At 41.7% G+C, this 21,996-nt stretch overlaps 1 protein-coding gene across 1 annotated transcript in view; it reads left to right on the forward strand.

The window, feature by feature from the left end:
* Nucleotides 1-21,996, forward strand: part of CEP128 (centrosomal protein 128kDa) — a 334,110-nt gene that overhangs the window by 52,908 nt on the left and 259,206 nt on the right. The window contains exons 9-11 of the mRNA XM_015427028.1: nt 12,176-12,262; nt 16,514-16,588; nt 20,355-20,487. Coding sequence (XP_015282514.1) covers nt 12,176-12,262; nt 16,514-16,588; nt 20,355-20,487 — 295 coding nt within the window. The remainder of the gene's footprint in view (nt 1-12,175; nt 12,263-16,513; nt 16,589-20,354; nt 20,488-21,996) is intronic.

Consider the following 21,996-nt stretch of genomic DNA (forward strand, 5'->3'; position numbering starts at 1 on the left):
ACTGCTGTATAATCAGCTGTGCTTGAAGCCAAAGACATCTGGCAGTGTACAAGAGTTATGCTGTGGAGGCAAACTGTGCTATTGTTCGCTTTAGAAAAGAAAATTAAGGCCCTTTTCACCCTCTCTTTAAAGACTGCATGAAATGCATAAAAGAGAGACAGTGAATTTGCTCCACCCTAATACTTGGGAAACCAGGGAGACCAAATACTTGCTTCATAATTCGAGATTTGATTTAAGTGCTAGGGCTATTATTTGGATTGCCGTCTCTACCTTTACTGTGGTCCCTCTCCGAGTACATGAAAAGTTTAATTTCATATTTTGTTGCTTTTAATACATGTGGTGACCTATGTGACTTTAAAAAAAAAAGTGATTGCAGATTATACAGATTATATGGTGCGGCGTAAACTGGTAAGGATTAATTTAGATTGACACTTTTCAAAAGAATGGCTCTCACTCAGAGGTCGCTTTTTTAAAGATAACATGCACTTGAATATGGGTGAAAGTAATGCTTAGCTCTTTAAATTAATGTGCTCTTGGGTCAAAGAATTGTATTCTCCTACTGTCTCTAAATTGCATGAAGTTGTAGTAGAAGCATGTGATCTATTAGAGTTTAGAGGAGACAAGGGTATTTAAATTCTGCTTAATGAATTCTCAACTTGTTGGACAATTGGGGGGGGGGATGCATTCTGTTTTCCTGATTCAGGAACTTAATGTACAGTTTGGTATTGCCTAACAACCTACATATAAACACTTCTGCATCTTTAAGGAGTATTAATTCACTATTGACTTTTTGAGACTCCGTTTTCAAGTTGACTCAAAGCTGATTACAAATGTTTCACAATTACACTTAATATGGCTCTGCCTCTAATATTGCGTGCACTAGAGATTTCCCCCCCTTTTTCAGGGTTGCAATCAGGCTAAAAATGAAAACAGTGCTTTTATTGCTTGAAGACTTTTCCACTGGTGAAAGTGCAAGGAGGGCTTCCTTTTTTGTGCACTGAAAAAGGTGTACCAGGGATTGTGAGACCCATGTGGACCAAACTTGTATGGGATGAGGTCTGTCACGAGGAGGGGAATCTTGTAAGGTCAGATGGAAAAACGGGTATGATCCATTCTATAATCTTATACTGGCTTCTGAGTGTTCATGCTGGCGGTGTAGGAGTTGCCACAGTACCACATTTTCATGTGTCTCGGAGTCAGTCATTGCTTCAGATGGTTATACTTAAAAACGGCCCTGCAAAGAAGGCCATTATTATGATCCAAACGTTAGATGGGTCAGCAGCTGATAATTATTTACCTGGGGCTACCCAGTAAGTTCATAGCTGATCTGAGATTTGAACTGGATGATCAGTGCACCAGTAAATTACTGGGCTTTCTTCTCTAAACTTATCTCACAATTGGGCTTGGGAATGCCTGTCGTGTTCCTGAAATCATTACTGGGAGGGCTGTGGGTTTTCTGGAGACAAGCCACCTGTCAGAAGAGAAGAGAGAAGGGTCTCCCTCCGTCCCACCCTCCCTCCCACACTTCTTCGGTTGCCTGATGCACCCTATATTTCCCAGGACACAAACATCCGTTGGTGAAATATCTTTCCCACTGAAGCATCTGGGAAAATCTACCTGTGGGTTGGATCCTACCTCCCCTACAGTTTGCGCAAGTCTAAGTTCTGCTCACTTGAAAGAAGATTTCCACTTCATGAGATTTCTCTCATCCTCTTACAGGCTCTCTTTTAGGGCCACATGTTGTCTCAGAAGGTCCACTGGCCTCTGGCCTTCTGGAACTACATTTTGGGGCTCACCACAAGTTGCAGTGGAAGGGGGAGGAGTAGTGTTGTTGTGCATATGGTGCCTAGGTGCCTAGGACCCAAGCCTGCATCGTGAAGCAATGTCTGGAAGCAGTGTTCAAGTGGATGTGAGTGAATGAACTAAAATGGAACTTCCAGAGGGAAGCCTCTCTTCCTTCTCTGAAGATGACGTCTGGGGCCCACTTCTCAAGATTGGGTCAGCCAGTCGCAGGAATGGAATGCTGGGGGAGTTTGAAGTTTGGTTATGTCCCGCCGGCTTTTTTTGTAGCAGGAACTCCTTTGCATATTAGGCCACACCCCCTAATGTAGCCAATCCTCCAAGTGCTTACAGAGCTCTTCTTACAGGAGCTACTGTAAGCTCTTGGAAGATTGGCTACATTAGGGGTATGTCACTTAATATGCAAATGAGTACCTGCTACAAAAAGAGCCCTCCTGGATATGACACATTAGGGGTGTGTCACTTAATATGCAAATGAGTACCTGCTACAAAAAGAGCCCTGGTATGACTAGGCCTATATGATGCTCTGTTGTGAATTGGAGCCAAGGCTATTTAATGCAAGGAGACCACTTTTCCTTGCAGTCTGTCAAGACACTTAATGAAGGGGTGAAAGACAGTAAGCAAGAATTTAAAAATAGCAATTTCACAAAAAAAGATAATTTTTCTTTGTTTTTTGGGGGGAGAGGAGGCAGAATTTCCCTGAAAGGGGAAAATATTTTTTCAGGGGTTTAACTGAACAAAATACATTGACAGGTAACTTTTGAAGTGAAGTGATGCCACTGTGTAATCTTGCGAGTGACTGGGTTCACAGAACATTTGAGTAAAGTGTTCGTTTACTTCCAAATGAATTAAATTACACCAGATGAAATGTAATTTTTTTCCAGTTCACCTTAAATATTTGACACTGGTATATTTCCAGTGGGGGAAGCTGCATTTATGTGGCCACTAGATGTCAGTGTTTTGCCATTCTTGGACTCCAGTAAGACAGAGCAAATTCAATTGCACACATTTCCAAGTCTGGAGGAAACACGCTATTTTTTTCTTCTTTAGTGGCAATTGTTATGGATTTACATATTTTTATTTATGCCATTGTAGGAATGCCTATAGTCAAGTGTGTGGGTTTTTTGACATAAGTTGTGTTTTGGAATGTTGGAGAAGTGCTGTTCAAATGCTTGCCGTATCCTGCCGTTGCGATTTGGACTGTTGATGTTCTGGTACCATTTTTGTAAACCTTGGAAAAAAGGAGGGAAACAGAGAGCACTTGGAGTGAGGGTACACGGAGTGCTTTCTTTTCCATCTATCTGTTCAAGAATGGGAATGTCACTTGAGGATATGAATTGTTTCTGCTGGATCTACCCAAGGATTCACCTAGCCAAGCTTTGACTCAGTAGTAGAGCATCTGTTTTGCATGCAGAAGGTGGCAAGTTCAATCTCTGGCATTTCTAGCTAAAAGGATCAGGTGATGATAAAGCTAAAAGGATCAGGTGATGAGAAAGACCTCTACCTGAGAGCTGCTGCCAGTCTGAGTAGAAAATAGACTAAGAGTTTGACTCAGTAGAAGACATCTTCATGTTTATGTGTTCAGAGTGGCCTGTGATCTCCTATAGCCTTGGGAGAAGGATGGTCAGTTTATCTGATGCAGTGTTGGATTCAAATGGCACTAGAAAATAGTGAGCCTTCTCACAGTTTCCAGTTGTCTCTGAAGCTCAGCGTGGCACAGAACTTTGCCCCAAGTTCAGTGGTGTTGGATTATTTGTCCCAAGTTCAATGGTGTTGGGAGGCAGATGCTTTTCCTGCTGCATCATGGTACCTTTGTGCATCTCCTGGCGTTTCTCTGATTCCTCCCCCCCACCCCAATAAGGGAAGATATTTCCATCAGTGCAACAGAACTTTCCTGCTTCCCAGTCTTCACTGCGGCCCACTGATCTCCCTGAAATGCTGCTTCTGGGGGACAGGGGACCCTTAGGACTGGCCTGGGGAGCAAATCAGGGGTCTGCAGCAGGAAGAGAGAACTGCGGGGAATTACAGCTTCCCTTCTGTTAGTGGAGAATTCGGTTTGGATCCAGCCCTATACACTTTTCTGCTTAAATTTGGCATTTTCATCAAGTTATGTATTGCAGCCTGAAGGTCTAAGTGGAGCCCATATTTACAGCTGTGTTGTTAGGATTTTTGGTCCCAATGTGCTCCACTGTGCACATTTTGAAAGTCTCACATGACATTTTGCTGCCCCTTTATCCAGTCTGGGGAGGTCCTTTTGAAGGTGTTCATGGTGTGTCCTGGTTTGCATTGGTCTGAGTGGTGTGGAGTCTTCAGTGTTCACTCCAGTGCCCATAGTTCTAGTGTAGATTCCATGGGTCTTCAGTGTTTACTTCCTTTCATTTCTCCCCTTATTTCTCGCCTCTCCTGTTCTTAGCCAGTTGCTGATTCATAAGAGAATCTGCTGTCTTAATTTATTAAGAATGTGTCAAGGGCTTTTGGGACGTTTAAAAAATATGCTGTCTGTCGAATCATCCCTGCCTACATGTTAGTTTGTGCTCTCAAAGAGATCAGGAAGGCTGTCAAAATGAGATTTTCTTGTGAAGAAACCATGCTGCTGCTTTCTGAGGAAAGCTTGTTCTTCTGTATCTTTAACAATCATAGGCTTTCCATCAATTTGCCTGGGGTAAAATGGGTCTTTGATTTCCTGGATTTGTTGTTGGGGTTGACACATTAAAAAATCTTTAATATATGTATGTATTGAGAACAAACCATTAAAAAAATTACTATAGATCTGCCATAGACTTTTGTATTTATTCTTTCATGTTCCTGTTCTTTTAATTAGAGAACTATACCGGTGAATACAGTTGTTCTTGACGCTCTGCAATGACATTGTAATTACTGTGACTCTTATCTAAACTTGATTCAACACTCCACATCATTATCACTTTTTCTTATAATAGCAGAGTTTATTTAGATAGCAAAGCAGACTCTTTGGGGAGAAAGCATCTGTCATTAACATTTGATTAGAAAACCTTGAGATATTATACCCTTTATGACATTTTAATAATAAAGAACTGCTTTCTTTTCTCTTGATTATGATTATGTACAACAAACGAATTCAGATTTTGAACAATGGACAGGCTGGATCTTGCTTTCCCTGTAAACTTGGGCTGGGATCCCAAAAGCTTCTTGAGGCTTGGACAGGTCCAGTGGGATTTTTGGCTATTCCCCCCCCCCCCTTCTTCTTTATAGTGTAGAGCTCCACACTCATATGGAAAACTGTTTTTGAAAGACCCTTTGGTCCCTAAAGCAGTGTGGTTGCTACTGTTTGAGAAGCACAAGTTGTGGGGCGTTTTGGATCCTAGCCATTGTTCAGTAGGAGGCTGCCAGCATGATTCCTAAATTATTCAACACTGGTTGAACAGAGAAGACCGAGCAGTATGTTTTTGCTGTATCATTCTACAAGTTCAGTTTTCCTTATGTTGTTGAACCAACCTACAGTCCAAGCGGGAGATGGTCACAAGCAAGGCACACTTGATAGCTGGCTTTGTTAGACTGTTTTGTACAGTTGCCAGCTTCTCATTATCTTACTTTTCATCATTAAAATGTGATTTGAAACATACACTTTTTTCCCTTCTCCAAAGTGTCCTCTTAAAGTGGAAACTGTATTCTGGGTAGAAATGAATGACAGCTTACTGTGAGGTTGGCACTTTTAAAACTTTCTCTATGATATCTATAACAACATGGAGAAATCAGTATTGGAGTGTGTTGCTTCTTGTATTTGGCCAAATTGCTTTCCCAGCTAGCTAGGCATCTTTGAAGTCAAAGGAGATCTACCCGCCCACTGCTTACTAGGCTGGCCTGCTAGCCTGTGAAATCTTCCAGTACTGACACTTCACCAGTTGCCTGGTTACTTTTCCTTTGCTGATTAAAGCACAGCTTCTCCTGTGGGCAGGCCAGGAAACTTGATGAGGGTGTTTTTTTTTAAGGTCATAGAGATCCGATATAGGTATATGGACATCCTTAGCCTTGATAACGTTTTGTGGGCTTATTTGCAAAGCTGATATATGGGAGAGTCAGTTTTTCCTTGGTCCTGAATTTCTCATTGTTTGTTCTGTCATATACCTGCTTTTATTAAAACCAATACGGTTATGGACTATTTATTTTTACTGTACCTGAAAAATAAAATGGAATGGCATATTTGAAATACCAGTGAGGTGAGAGATTGCATTTTTTATTTCATGTTATTGCTGCTTAATGGCCTAAATATCCTTTAGTGCCTCTTTGATAAGCTGAGGGGGCATATTGATTTCCCAGCCCGTGGGTTAACATGTCTTAATAACAAGATGCCCATTTCCTGTTCTTCCACACTTACTGGGTCTAGTTTTTCTGCACTGGCACAATGATATACAACCAGCACCTAAGCAGCTCCCAAAGCTGATGCTGACATGTCAGTCTGAGGCTAATAACAGATCTACTAATTCTAACAAGAAGAATCATATCACTGTGCTTGGTTCCCTCCCCAGCCAAAGAGTCTTGTGCGATGGATTAAGTTGAGAGATAGTGGGTGACTTCATAGCTGAGTGGTGGGGTGTTCCTGGTGCTAGTCTAACCACTACACCATACCGGTAACTGCAGAATCTTGGCTGGATAGACCAAAGGTGGTAGTCAGATTGTAGTCTAAGTCATCCTGAACTAGTATACAATTCTCTGCCCCATGAGTAGACATGTTTAAAGCTCTTGTGTTACAGATATTGGTATAGCTCCTTTTAGCTTTAAAATCTCCAGTGAGAAACTGCCTCCCCCATTCCCCATAATCAGGACTGAACAACCTGTTTCAAATTCCTAGGTGCCACCAGTACTTGTGCAGCAATTTCCTGGAATGTTTTGCATCAGTTCACATTGTAATCCTAGATCTATTTATGAGGCTGTGATATTTACTCATGTATACAAATGAGTGTGTTGAAATTTCAGCTGGGTTAGTTGGTAGGTTTAGGGGTAGATACATCCAAGAAGATGTGATGCTTGAAGCCTGCTCAAAGTGCCATTCCAGTTCCATTCATCAAAGCGTCTCCCACCTACCTGGTCTCTCAGTTTCGTTGGCTTGGATCCAATTGTTCCTTTTTGCCATGTTGCACCCACTGAATTCCTAAGTGCAATCACACCAGTCCCCTTACTGTGTGCAGATTCAGTCACAGTAGTTCTGTAATAAATACCCTCTCTGACTGAAAATTTGCAGACACTATGAGGATTGGTTCTAGCAACATGTACCTAATTTGCAGGAGAAATGCTTTACTTCTATGTTCATAATAAGTGCAATTCTTCCTCCACCTCTCTCCCAAAAGTGAAATAAATGAAGATTAAATATAGGAATGCAGGAGAATTGGGGGTGGGGGTGAGTGGGTTGATGGGTTCGATGACCATTGGTGGCTTGTACATGTTCTTTTTAAACCATAGAATCATAGTTGGAAGGGGCCTCCAGGGTCATGTAGTCCAACCCCCTGCACGATGCAGGAAATTCACAAATACCTCCCCCCCATCTCCAGTAACCCCTGCCCTATGCCCAGAAGAGGCAAACAAACAAACAAACACAAGCTCCAGGATCACTGGCCAAAATGGCCTGGAGGAAATTACTTCCTGACCCCAAAGTGGCGATCAGCATTTTCCTGGGCATGACAGTGATATTTGTTGTTCAGCTTATTAGGACTGTAGTAGGTCTTTTGCTAATGCAAAGCTTTGCTAATTTAGTTGTTCTTTGCAATTATGATGACTCAAAATAGTACAGTGATGTTTTCTCATTTGGTGTTAATTGTTAAGAGGGAATGCTTTAATCGTTGAGAGGTTTGAGTTCTTCGAATGCGTTCAAACTTTGAGGATGGGATTTAACAGTTTGGAAATGTTTTGTTTGTAATCAGTTTGAAAATTTCTCGCCATTTTAGCCATATTTAAACAGCTTCATCTAACTGCATATCATATACCAAAAAATTAACTATCGCTGCACCCTGTAGAAATAGTGTATCCTCTCTGCACAGTAAAAATGAATTCCATTTATTCCTCTTCTTTTATTCTTGGTTCCCGCTAGTTCCCGTCACTAAGTGGCCTCATCCCACAGCTTCTTTTTTTTTGTTGTTGTTGCCTTTGATATAGACAATGCTGTCCATATCATTGTCCTCTTTTGAATTCTTTTAACAGTCAGTAATAGGAATGGGCACGAACCCAGTTGGCTCACATATGAACTGGACCAGGCTTGTGAGGTTTGTGCCTGAAACAACTGGGCTGGGGGAGCAGGTTTCCCAAGTAAGCCCCTTTAAACAGCTGAGCCACACGGAGCAGTTTAAGGGGGCTTTCTTGGGCAGTCAGCCCAGGCTCAGCACCATTGCTGTAAACCGCCCTGAACCCTGCCCGCAGGGAAGGGTGGTCTGGCAGTCTAAATAAATAAATAAATTTAAAACACCGCTTTCTGCTCTTCATGGCTTTTTGCAGAAAGCAGTGGTTTAAATGCCTCCCAGCCATTTAAACTGTTGTCAAGAGCAGAAAGCAGGGTTTTAAACCCCTGCTTTCTATTCTTCAGGAGCCACCACAAACTACATAAAAATTTATAAAATTTCATGGAGGTTCTTCAGTTGGCGAACATTGTATCACAAACCACCCAAAATTCATTACGAACTTTAGTTTGTTGTCCGGTTCATACCCATCCTTAGTCAGCAAGCATGTTGATATTGAAACTTGTTTAAAAATGGTTTTCCCCCTCCAAACTGCAGATCTGTTGGGTGATCAGTTCTTTGTTGATAACCTAGAATATAAGCTGATCTTTCCCTAGTGGCTGTTCATTGTAAGGAGACAGTCCCCTATTAACATACCCTCCATCACCTCCTAAAACAAGAGCAGTGTACACATGTACTGTTCAATGTAGACCCAGGCACTGCTATCACTCAATAAAAATGTATACAAATCGAATTTGGGCTGGGCTTGTGTGTGCGTGATGAAGAGGTAGTAATTTAAAACAAACTCAATGACATATAAGCACAGTTATATGTCTTAGCCGTAGGTAGTTTTCCTTCTGCTAGCTGAGATTTTAAGCCAGGTGGTTAAAAATCCTGGCTTGTGGCTGAAAATTAACTCTGCTTTATATGTCATAGGTAGCCAGAGTTAGGCTTAAACCACTGGGAATGAAAAATGATAAATGAGGCATGTATGTGAACCCAGCACAAGTGGGCTTTCTGCATGCATTTTTATTTAACTGAGGTTAAACTGGATGTCTGAAAGCAGCCAGGGTTTTTCTAGGGATATAGGCAGAGATGCCACCCACTCCCTGCATACTTTGGGGCACAGTTATTGCAGGTGTTAGATGACACTCTACCACAGTAGTTTCCATTAGGTTCAGTAGGTGCCTTCAGGAATGCAGTGCTTCTCTTTTGTTTCTAACAGGAAGATCAGCAATGTGTGGAGAGTTCATGTATGAGGTGGTCATGCAGGCTGCTTTTAGCTGACAGTGGCCAGTGCATGTACTGTGAGTCTGTGCATGTCTAAGCGGTTTCAGAAAGGAAAGTCTTGCACTAAGAGCAATCTGCTTTAATGCTTACAAAATATTACTTATAACATACTCTTTCTCAAGCAATTTTTTATTTTTTTTCAATTAATAATTTTTATTCCGTTGTGAAAATACTATATTTTTGAAGTGATGCTAACAAAATATCAGAGAAGAGAAACCAAGTGAGCATTGTGACTAGTTATAGTCACTTAAAGCATTTCTCTGTCACTGAGCTCAAGCCAAAAATTTGCATACGCACAGAGAAAAAACAGCATTGGAATCATCACATATGTGCAATCTTAGAATCTACTTTAAAACCAGTGGACATAAAAATCCAATAATTACAAAGTAAAGAAGAAAAGGCATACGCCATTCTTGGGAAGTCCCAAGGTAGGTAGTGATATTTTAAACAAGTAGGCAGATTTAAAAAAATAAATAATTATCAACAAATAAAACACCACGAAAAAAGAGACTCTCATTTCAAACAAATTATTCTACCAAAGAACAGCAATAAATTATTTCAAATATAATTACTGCCTTTAAAATTAAACAGTTATGTGTTAGGGAAAACATGGGCTGTTCTAGCCAAAGTTAAGGACATCTAAATTCTATTAATTTCAGTCGGAGAGTTCAGCACGTGCTTAGCTTTCTGTCATGGGAGCCAATGCTGTGTGACAGTGTTTGCTTTTGGTTGGATTGCATCCCATCTTTTAAAAAATCTTCCATAGTTTTATAAACAAAAACAGGTCTTCCTTTGTATATCTCAAATTCTTGAGCTCTGATCCTATAGATGCCACCCACTTCCAAGAGTGCACAGGACCCAAATGCTGGGCGGGGTATGGCTTATTGTATTTTGGGTGTTGAGAGATTAAGACTAAAGTCTTAACTTTTCCTGTCACTAGGGTGTGTTTCATTTTGTAAATACATATGATCTGACACAACAGCAACTTTTGTATGCTGCATAAAGGTGTGGTCTGTCTCCTCCCATAGAAACATGACTGTCCATATAGATCCTCCTGAGATACCCTTCTTGAGGTGCCTCCACCTTCTTGATGAATCAGGTGGCATCTGGAGCTAGGACCTTCACACCTATGAAACGCTCCACTTTGATGTTTTCCTGACACATTCTCTGTCTTTTCACGTTGTTTCATTCTGGTTTTGATTATCAGTTCCCACATGTATGATTGTGTCATACTATCCTCTAGTTCTGTTCCTTAATGCTACTTTTTCTATTTCTTTTAGCTCTTGCTTTTAAATATATTTAAAGTTATTGTAGAACAAATTTAGAGTCCAGTGGCACCTTTAAGACCAACAAAAGTTTATTCAAGGTATGAGCTTTCGTGTGCATACATTGGAAAGGAAGCTAGATTTCAAACTTATAGATACAGGCTGAACAGCAAATTAACATGTAACATAATGCACATGCTTTAAGATATTCAAAGTGAAACTAAATAACAAGGTTATAAAGTCAACAGTTGTTTCGATTTAATTAAGAGGCGAAAAGGACAGCAAAGTAATAAATATGTCAAAATAGAGGATAAATGTGAGCAGGCATCTTTTCTAATTGTGGGAAGTAAACTGAGAGACACCATTCGTCTCCTCTCAGGTGTGGAGGTAACTTAACAGCAAAACATTCCATTATTCCTTGCATTACATTCAGTATTCTAATATACTATTCTGAAAAAGAAATACACTAAAATACAGAGGATGTATAGTCCTTCTTGTTGAGAATACATATGTGAGGACCAAATGGGTTGATATATGTAATGAGATAAGAAACCAATATCCCTGTTGAGTCCTGGGGAGGTTTTTGTTCCAAGTGTTGTAATAATTTGTAATTCAGCAATCTCCCTTTCCATTCTGTTCCTGAAGTTCCTTTGTAGTAAAACAGCTACTTTGAGGTCATTCATTGAATGTCCTGGAAGGTTGAAGTGTTAAGAACATAAGAACATAAGAGAAGCCAATGCTGGATCAGGCCAATGGCCCATCTGGTCCAACACTCTGTCACACAGTGGTGAAAAATACCAGGTGCCATCAGGAGGTCCAGCAGTGGGGTCAGGACACTAGAAGCCCTCCCACAGTTGCCCCCCCAGCACCCAGAATACAGAGCATCACTTGCCCCAGCCTGAGAGATCCTATCTGTACCTTGTGGCTAATAGCCACTGATGGACTTCTGTTCCATATGCTTATCTAATTGCCTCTTGAAGCTGTCTATGCTTGTAGCCTCCGCCACCTCCTGTGGCAGTGAATTCCATGTGAAGAAGTACTTACTTTTATCCGTTCTAACCCGACCGCTCAGCAATTTCATTGAGAGCCCACGAGTTCTCGTATTGTGAGAAAGGGAGAAAAGTACTTCTATCTCTATCTGCTCTATCCCATGCATAATCTTATAAACCTCAATCATGTCACCCCTCAGCCGTCATTTCTTCAAGCTGAAGAGCCCCAAGGGCTTTAATCTTTCTTCATAGGGAAAGTGTTCCAACCCTTTTATCATTCTAGTTGCTCTTTTCTGCACTTTTTTCAATGCTCAAAGTGTTCTCCTACTGGTTTCTCAGTCTTGTGATTCCTGATGTCAGATTTGTGTCCATTTATCCTCTGGTGTAGGGTTTATCCTGTTTGTCCTATGTAGAGAACTGAAGGGCATTGCTGGCATTTAATGGCATATACAATGTTAGAAGATGAGAAAGTTATTGTAGTTATTCTAATGTATTTTGTGATGGCATTTTTAAATAGGCTTCCAAGTTGCTTTGAATACTAGGTAAGAGTGTATAACTATTTTAAGCATATGTATATTCTTATTAAACATTTGTCAGATTTCAGTAAGGCTTCAAATAATCTTGTAAAAAATTTGCTCTATCCTTCCAGGCTTTAAAACAACAAGATACTAAGGCTAATGAAGTAGAAATCATCTTGAAAAATAAACTACTGAAAACTGAAGATGAAAAAAATAAAGTAAGAAAATTCATAGTTAATATATTCTAATAGTGAAGTCAGGATATCTTTGGATAGTTACCACAAAAGGGCCCTAGGGTTACAGAAAAATGTGAAATGTAAAAAAATAAACTGGGCAGCGTAAGAATCCAAAAATGATAAAAGGAGCACCTGTATCTTTAAGCAATGGAATCCATTAGTGGCTGTTGCTAGGCAATCACAGTAGTTCAGGCTTCCATTTCTGTGAATAAAAGGGGGTGCAGGGCCCTTTCCAGCCAAATTTTGACCTTTGAGGGAAAATTTATTGTGGACAGGCCTGGTAGGGTTGCCATTTCCAGGTTGGAAAACAGCTGGAAATTTTGGGGTAGAGTCTGAGGAGGGCAGGGTTTGGAGATGGGAGAGGCCTGAGCCAATATGTTGCTATAGAGTCCACCCTCTAAAGGAATCTCTGTTGTCTGAAGTTCAGTTGTAATTATGGGTCTCACCTGGAATTTGACAACCCTAGGCCTGGAAGCAACCTCTGGGTGATTTGATGCCACCGGACTTGCATTATTCAATTAGGCCTGGCTGCTTGCTACTGTTCAACAGCAGGCACCTTATAAAGGCCAGTGTGGTGTAGTGGTTAGAGCTTCAGAGTAGGGTCTGTGAACCCAGGTTTAAAACCCCATCTTGCTGTGGAAGATGCTTGGTGATTTTGGACCAGTCACATACTTGCAGCCTAACCTACCTCACAGGGTTGTTGTATGGATAAAAAGGAAGAAAGGAGAACAATGGAAGCTGCTTTGGTCCCCACTGTGGAGAAAGGTGGGTATAAATAAAGTAAATAAAAATAAATATAGCTGAAGATGAAAGGCAGATAAAGGTAGGCTGGTGTATGGATGGGAAGGAGAGAATGAGACCGTAGAGGAATGAAAAAAAGAGGTCAGGAAATTCTTAGAATTTTTTTGGGGGAGTGCCTGGGGAGGATGGGGGTTGAGGAGAGGAGGGGACCTCAGAGGGGTATAATGCCATAGACTCTACTCTCCAAAGCAGCCAATTCCTCCAGGTGAACTAGGGTTGCCAACCTCCAGGTGGGGGCTGGAGATCACTTGGAATTACAACTGCTCTCCAGATGATAAAGATCAGTTCCACTGGAGTAAATGATTGCTTTGGAGGGTTGACTTTATGGTATTATATACTGCTGAGATTGTTTCCCTCCTCAAACCTCATCCTGCCAAGGCTCCACCCCCATATCTCCAGGGATTTCCCGACCTCCATCCCCTAAGGGGTACTGGCTTCTGTAGCTGGGAGATCTGTTGTAATTCCAGAGATTTCCAGTTCCCACCTGGAGGTTGACAACCCTAGAAAGAAAGAAGAAAGCAGGAAAAGGGGAGAGACTGTGGGGGCTTTCAAGAAAGGGAGAGAGGAAATAGTGGGAGAGGGGGAAGTGAGATGCCTCCCACAAGTCCTTGCGGACTTCCATTTGTGTGTATACATATATGTGTGTTTGTGTGTGTTATGGTATCTTTCTGTTGGTGCTGATACTTCAGGGTTTAGGTTTACATGATGGAGTATTCCTCTATGCCAAAAATCCCCTGCAGATCAAAAGTTAAATATCAAGGCGAAGACTAGGATGAACCCTTCTCTTCACATGCTGGACTTCTGTATGGAGAGTTTTAAAAAGAATCTCTCTTCACTTAAGCCTTTGACTACAACCTGAAGTGGTACAGCCCAAACACTGGGTTACTACTTCAGTGAGAACTGGGCCATAGTTGACTTCCTATAGCAAGAAAAATATGGTTAACTGAGATACCACCCAGTCTTGCTTGGAGCTGCCCTTCTGCTTGATCCTTAGAACCGATGTGGTACAATAACCAAGAGTGCTCGGATGGATTAAGATGAAACCCAAGTTCAAATTATCCCTCCATTATGAAGGTTATTACCTGAGTCTGGGCAAATTGTGTGTGTTGACCTAACCTACCTCACAAGATTATTGTGAGGCAAAGTGGGAAAAGTGGATTCAGCAGAAGAATGAGATAAAATACTATCAGGTGACATACTTTTAAATCCCTTTGGGAAGCATGAAAAAAAGTAGACAGTATTTCCTTATACATATTTCAGTTCTGAAAGCAACAGAAGTGATGGAACAAAAACTTGTGGTCTTGCACTGAGAGAGAGAGAGGCAGGTTTTAGGTTGGCTGAATTGACACTGGATTCTCATTTTTTCCTCTGGCAGCTGTTCACACCAAGAAGGGAGTTCAGTTCCCCTGTTGTGGGCCAGATGCTGAGGAAGACTCCTTAGGTGTCTTCAAAGCATGGTGTGTGGCCAGCATTAAGAGGAGCTTCTGCAGTACAGCCCAAGACATTTAGCTTTATAGTAAACACAATCAGCTTGTTGAGCTCACTAGTATGAGAGCATATCCTGCGATGCCCAGTATATTATTATTATTTATTAAATTTATGAATCACCCCCTCCCTACTATTGTAGGGGCCTGGGCGCTGTACATAATATTAAAAGCAATAATCAAGTAAAACAATTGAACATATTAGATTACATTGAAACAGATGGCGAAAAGTATCTTAGAATTAATTATTCCCCTATTACAGACTGCTGGCTGTTTTCGTGAACAGGGGGGAAGAAGTCAAAACGAGGTTGGAAAACTGAGGAGGGTGCCAGCAAAGGTAAAAACCGTTGCTGTCCTCAACCAAAAGCCTGGTGGAACATCTCTGCCTTGCAGACCCTGCAGAACTGCATAAGGTCTCACAGGGCGCTGATGGAATTTGGCAGAGAGCTCTACCAGGTTTTGCCCAGGACCAAAAAGGCCCTGGCCCTGGTCAAGGACATGAAAAGATAGAGCCACAGGAACTGTGTAAAGTGCACTCAATGTTAGCAATAATGTTATAAATATGAAAATTACAAAAGTGATACTAATACATTCAAATTGTAAATCCAGTTACATAAGATAGAAGATAACAATGACGGCGGGACTGTGGTCTCCAGAATGTGATGCCGTTTCGACAAGCGTCTTCTTCTGACCAAGAATCTATAAGCTTATGCATGATATAATACATATGAACATTAGTACTTACATCTTAGGTAATTGTACAACAAAATTTAAAATAAACTTGGTACAAAACCTTACTAGATGTAAGTACTAATGTTCAATTTGAATGTATTAGTATCACTTTTGTAATGTTCATATTTATAACATTATTGCTATCATTATAGAAACATTGAGCGCACTTTACAAAGTTCCTGTGGCTCTATCTTTTCATGTCTATAGACTGTGACCATATTTGTCTTTGTACATCCTGGTCAAGGACAGCCGGACATCCTTAGGGCTGGGGATCACCAGTGTGTTGTTGTCCAAGGAGCGCAATGGCCTTCCAGGCACGTAATGGAGGAGATGGTCCCATAGATACATTGTGTTGTCTATTGTATCGTATCACTCATGCATTTATAAGACCAATGGACTTTGGAAGAATACATATTCTAGTCCTAAGGTAAAGATAAAGGTCTCCCTTGCTCGAAAGCCAGTCGAGTCCGACTCTAGGGTTGTGGTGCTCATCTCTGTTTCAAAGCCGAAGAGCCAGCACTGTCTGAAGACATTTCCGTGGTCATGTGGCCGGCATGACTCAACACCGAGGCGCACGGAACGCTGTTACCTTCCCACCGAAGTGGTCCCTATTTATCTACTTGCAATTTCCTGCTTTCGAACTGCTAGGTTGGCAGGAGCTGGAACTAGAGACGGGAGCTCACTCCGTCATGCGGCGCACTCGGGTCTCGAACTGCTGAACTACTGACCTTCCACAGCCTGCAGTTCAGCGTCTTAACCACTTGAGCCACCGCAGCTCTAGTCCTAGCCCTTCACTAATCTGTTCAGTGCCCTCTTTCATTTTGGCTAGTAATTGTGGTGATTTATTTTTAATTGCCTGAAAATATCACTTTGTTTTTCCCCCCAATATGGGATTTTAGGTTTTGAGAAGCCAAATGATAAACAGCTGAACAACTGAACACCCCTTGAAAAGAGATCATATACAGACAGGAAGAAGGAGAAGCACTAGAAAGTCCATTATGTAATACCTTTTTTGGGAGGGGGGGAGAATCTGTAAATGGATCATTTGATCGAAGGTACCACTGGGATAATAGGCATTTGGTTAGCTTAGCATAGCAGTGAATAAGAAATGAGCTTTCAGAGTACTTCTGGGGTGTATTAAGTATTGGTATCTAAATAATTCATAAAATTACCAGCAACGGAATGAATTTTTATCTCTGTTTCTAATCCAAATAAGCTTGAGCAGGAATTGGAGCACTCCCGAAGGAAACTGGATCAGTCAGAATACAGCCGAGAAGCCCTTCTCCACCAGGTAACCGCTTCCCTGAGTGAAAATCTATCTCCTTTCACAGTAGGGCCTCTTAAAGCTCGCTATCAAATATACTTCAGTGATGTTAGGAAGAAAAACGGAGGTGTGATAAGGAAGGCATACAGAATCATTCGTGGCAAGTTTGATTATAGAATGACATTTGATATGACACAGTTGTGCCAAGGCAGAGCTGAGAAATGTAACAAACGCTAGTTGTCTTAATGATTTTGACACAGTACCCATCTATCAAAGATTCAGCCAGTGCATTTTTTAATTTGTTTTTGTCATATTACATTTTAGATCGTGCCCTTCCTATGATAAGGAAGGTTGTGATGAGAAGTTGCGAGGAGCTTGGAGGGTCTCACTTCAATGTTGAGGTGAAGCTGGTACCTGCAAAAAGCAGCTGGGTGGGTGGTGGTGTGCCCAGAAGACTGGGATCTCATAAAAATGAGAATTAGGAGGCAGCACAGGTTTAAACAGCTGTAGAGTTTAATGATGAGGTTCTTTCTCTGCGTAGAGTTACCACAACAACTAAACTCGAATGCTGCTAGAATTTTCTTGTGGCTTCCACTGTAAATCCTGTTGTGGATTGCTGTAAATCCTAGAGTGGATTGGCATGAAGTAAACTCAGGGCAACCTGAAATACTGAGCTGGATCAAGGAATGTAGTTGTCACAAACACCTCTAAAGGCTGGCCTTAGACTGTGGTTTTCCATAGCTCAAGCTTATCATTTTTATGGATTATCCCTCCTTTGTATCTTGGCACTCTATTGGAACAAGTTATGTTTATACAACGGTGGGCTGTGTCATGTCTAATAAGGCAATCGGCACTCTTTATCAGTGTGGGTTTCTGTCTCCCCTCCTCATTGCCACTACTGCTGATTTCCTATTTCCAGTTACTTTTAAAAAAAATTAGTTAAAACCACATATATTGGACATACATATTTCATACAGAGTGAGGCAATTAAAGGTATATTTATAATTTAAACCTATTTGCTTCACTCGTCAGTGTTTGAAAATATGGTTTTGTATTGTGATAGCCCAAATATTTTGGGGTTTTTTAATATATATTTGGAATGAGTAGAGAAGGACAAAATGTCCCCTCCTAGGGAAGAAGTAAATTGGATGATTGGAGTTTTTCTTTTTCCTCTCCTGGAGCTGCTTTCTCTGCTTTTGCTTTGCACAAGCAAATTATAACTTGTGCAAATGAACTGCTTTTATATTGCTAATCTCCTTTCTGGCATCTAGCAGTGTAATTTATTCAACAGCAAAGCCAGCCAGCCAAACCAAACCTCTGTGTTTCATAGCAAATTGGCTGGTCTTAGTTTTGCAGAGTCTTCTTTTATTCTTGCTTCATGTTGCAGTACAGATCTGAAATGTTTATTTGTTTGAAGTATTTATTAAGCTACTGTGCTGAATGGTGATAGGAGGAGGAATGGGGGAATTGCTCAGTTTTGGGTTTCCATGTGCCTTGGTGCTTAGACCCTAATTCTGTACTGTGTAGTACACATAACAGCAATGTTTTGCCTTTACATTTTTCTGTATTTTAGTAATATCACATACAATAAGGATACCAATTCACACTGTAGTGCTTTTCAGATGCTGTATGCTACTGCCTTCCAAATTGCAGCCTGCAGCAGCAAAGTAGAGGGACACTTTCCCTATGATGTCTTTTTTCTAGCTGCTTTTTTCTACTCTCTCCCCAACTGTATGATATCCCAAGTGGTTTTACACATGCAAGAGAATGAGGTTGGTAAAATTGGAATATACCATATCAGACGTCACACATACATCAGACTCCCATCCAAGTATTAACCAGGCCTAATCCTGTTTAGCTTCCGAGATCAGATGAAATAGGGTGTGTTCAGTTTGGTATCTGTTGATATCTGGCTGAGAAAATATTGGCTCATTATCGCAATGGAGAAAATTGCAGTATATAAGCACTTAAGGGAAGGAGATACAGGAGAACAGTAATTTTTAATACAGAAATGGTCTCTATTCATACAGCACTGGGATAAAATTAAACCCAGAGAACAGACCAAGCTTGTAATTCTCAGCAATATATGAAGTAACGGTTCAGAGTTAACAGTTGTAATGTACTTAGAAGATTAGTAGTGGATCTAAGTTTTGTATGAAGAATGTAATACATTGTATTAATCATATAAACTGACATGGTTACGTTTTGTCTTTTTCTTGTCTCTTATAAACTATTCTTATTTAATAAAATATTTTAAAAGACTATGCTACAGGCAGGTGAAGAATCAGTTCTTGGGATGTTCCTGTTAAAAACTCCCTGTAATTTTTTTAAAAAAATCTGGCATGGTAAGAAAAGGGGGGGGTATAAGCTCTCTCTGTGCTGATTATCTGTTTGCAAGCGGGGAGGAGGTAATTAAGGGAACATTTAGAACTGGAATTCACTACCTGCAACCTTTCCTACCACCTCATTTCTGTGCATGTGTAAACCAGTCCAACTGGTGGTGTCTGACAAGTGAGAGCAAGTGGCTCAGACCTCAATTCCCCAGGGTTGTTGTATTTCTTGAAGAAAGACGGGGCCTTTAGTGAGTAGAGAAGACAGTGAAGGGTGGCTTATCCTCCTCTCCTAATTTCTTTTAGAATGGATGACACTCTGCACCAACCTACATGTCATATGATTTACAGAGCAATCCTATGCAGAGTTTCTCTCGTCTACCTCATTGAAATCAGTGATGTATAGCCTACCAGTTCATGCATGGAATGTGGTCTTTCTGCCTTCCTCCTCTATTCTTGCAGCCCCTTCTGAGCCTTGTAAAGATTATTCCAAGGGTTGCAGGGCCCATACTGTGAGAGCCTGTATGGCATAGTGGTTAAGAGTAGTAGACTCTAATCTAGTGAATCAGGCTTGATACCCCATTCCTCCACGTTAAGCCTGCTGGGTGTCCTTGGGCCAGTCTCAGAACTCTCTCAGCTCCACCCACCCCACAAGGTGATTGTTGTGGGGAGGGGAAGGGAAAGGTGATTGTAAGCTGCTTTGAGACTCCTTCCGGTAGAGAAAAGGAGGATATAAAAAGCAACCCTTCTTCTCAGCTCTTCGTATGGATGGGGCTGCAATGAGAAAGCACAGCTCTGCTGAGGCTAGGAGTCAATTTCACGTCTCACCTCAGCGCACCAACCCACACGGCTCTTGCGCTGCATGGATCCTGCAGCCTCAGGACCAATCTTTTGTGGGGGTCAGAAGGGGCTGCAGGAATGGAGAGCCACAGGAAAAGTCGTGTTGTGCCTTCAGGAATAGTTGGATGCATACCAATGGAGGGAGTAACTCTGCATAGGATTGCCCTATGAATCTCCTGAGAGGGTTTTGTTTTTAATTGGTGCTGTTAGTGGGCGCTGCCAACTTGTATTGGGGTGGGAGGGTTAATCCCTTTCCTCCATGCAGTTTTGCAATCCCCTCCTCTCCCATGAGGGAAAAAATTGCTGGTACCTGTAAACAGCGGCTGAGGTATTTATATCAAAGAAGCTGTAGGGGATGAATTAATTTGGCCCTGAGCACAGGCAACAACCTGGAAGTATCATTCAGTGTGTGAAGGATCCACTTGAACAAAAAGCACACAGCTGCAAAAATCACTTTATTTTTAAGTATGTTCCCTCTCTCTTTTTGGTCATGTTTTGTTTGTGGTTCAGATCTTCCAAAGAATTGATAATGTAAATGAAGATTCCTCCACACCTTTGAAATTGCTCTCTCCTTGGTTTAAAAAGCTGGCACTTGTCTGTGTGTGTGTATGTGTGTGTGTTAGATTGAGGATCTCCGTTCCCAACTCCTTAGAGCAGAAGAGGAGCGTCTGGGTTTGCAGCATCAGATCTCTCAGGTCGCCATGCATCACCAGAGGCATCCTGATGAGCAGGAGAATGACAGGAGGAAGCACAGAGGTAGGACTCTCCCCATTCTCTACTCCCTACCCATTGTTATAGGACCCCCACCCCAAGCCACATAAGCAAGGTATGGGCAGGACTTGGTGCTTGGAATTGTAAGATGGAGAAAATGGTGAGCCAATGTATTGGGTCTCAGAAACTGAACCAGCTTGACAATGCATGATTAATAATGATACTGCCCTTAGTATCAACTGACTGGAGCCTTCTAATGACCATAATCCATGATGGAATTCTACAAAAATATCACCTTAAAATGGTAAAAACTTTTAAAATCTTAGAGAAGCCAGATTTTTTTTTTTAAAAAAAATAGAAAATATATTACAGCATTCTTTTATATGCCCAGTTAAAATGTGCCCCATCTGGTATTGGTGTGTGTGTATGTGTACATGCATGTATATATGACCTGCCTTGGATGGCCCAGGCTAGCCCAATCTTATCAGATCTCATCAGCTGAGCAGGGCTGGCCCTGGTTAGTACTTGGGTGGGAAACCACCAAGAAAGTCCAGGGTTGCTACACTGAAGCAGGCAATGGCAAGCCATCTTTTTTAGTCTCTTGCCTTGAAAATCCTACAACGTCACCATAAGTCAGCTGCAACATGATGGCATTTTCTGGAATAAACATATATTATATAAAGCTTGTGTTACTGTGTTCAAAGTTACTCATTCTTCTCCTTCACTGATCTGTTGTGCTGTGTAGAGAATATGCATTAAGAGGTTCGTGTTTAGTTTCTTAGAGTCTTAAATTAACTAAAAGCTAAATACTATTTTGTCAGGCAGGCTATCAACCTTCCTCAACTTGATTTCATACAGGTAGCTGAAGGATTATGTCCCCCCCCCCCCCAGTTTTTAAGCTCCTGTGATTGGGGGTTGCTTTGGTGCATGCCGTGTCTCTCTGCCATTAAAGTAACAAATGCAGTAGAAACTGGGAAGCAGATCTGAAATGTTCGCTAAAAGCAATTGCATCAGTAGGCTCTCGAAACAGTCCACCAAAACCTGCTATTGGCTGCGGTCACACGCAACATTAGCCACGCAAGAGATACGGAAGACAAGCGGAGTTTCCGGTCGTGATCTCACCAGCACATCTGGGAAGCGTAGCGCTTCCGTGGCACAACTGAGGCTTCCTGCCGAAAAAGCGCAGCAAAAAACTAGTACCTTGGAGGTACTAGTTTCCAGAAACTGCGGGGCAAGGGCGGGCGTCTGATCGCGTTTCCGGTGGTATCCGGCGCCCGCCCATGTCCCCTTGCGGAAAAGGGTTTTTTTTCCCCCACGTCTCCGTGGATGCGCACACGCACCCAACGGAGCATGCGCATTCGTAGTGTACACAAAAAAAGAAAACCAGTTCGCCGCGCGCTTCTTCATTGCGCGCAGGCGTGTGTTGTGATCGGCACCTCTCCCTTGCCATGGAACCTCCACAGTACCTCCACAGAACCTCCACAGTAGGTCTGATCGCTTTACTGCATGTTAGTTTGCCCCGGGGCAAACAGCCACACTTCTCCTCTGCAGTTT

Source organism: Gekko japonicus, unplaced genomic scaffold (assembly GCF_001447785.1).
Source record: "Gekko japonicus isolate JY-2015 unplaced genomic scaffold, Gekko_japonicus_V1.1 scaffold368, whole genome shotgun sequence".
NCBI classification, from domain to species: domain Eukaryota; kingdom Metazoa; phylum Chordata; class Lepidosauria; order Squamata; family Gekkonidae; genus Gekko; species Gekko japonicus.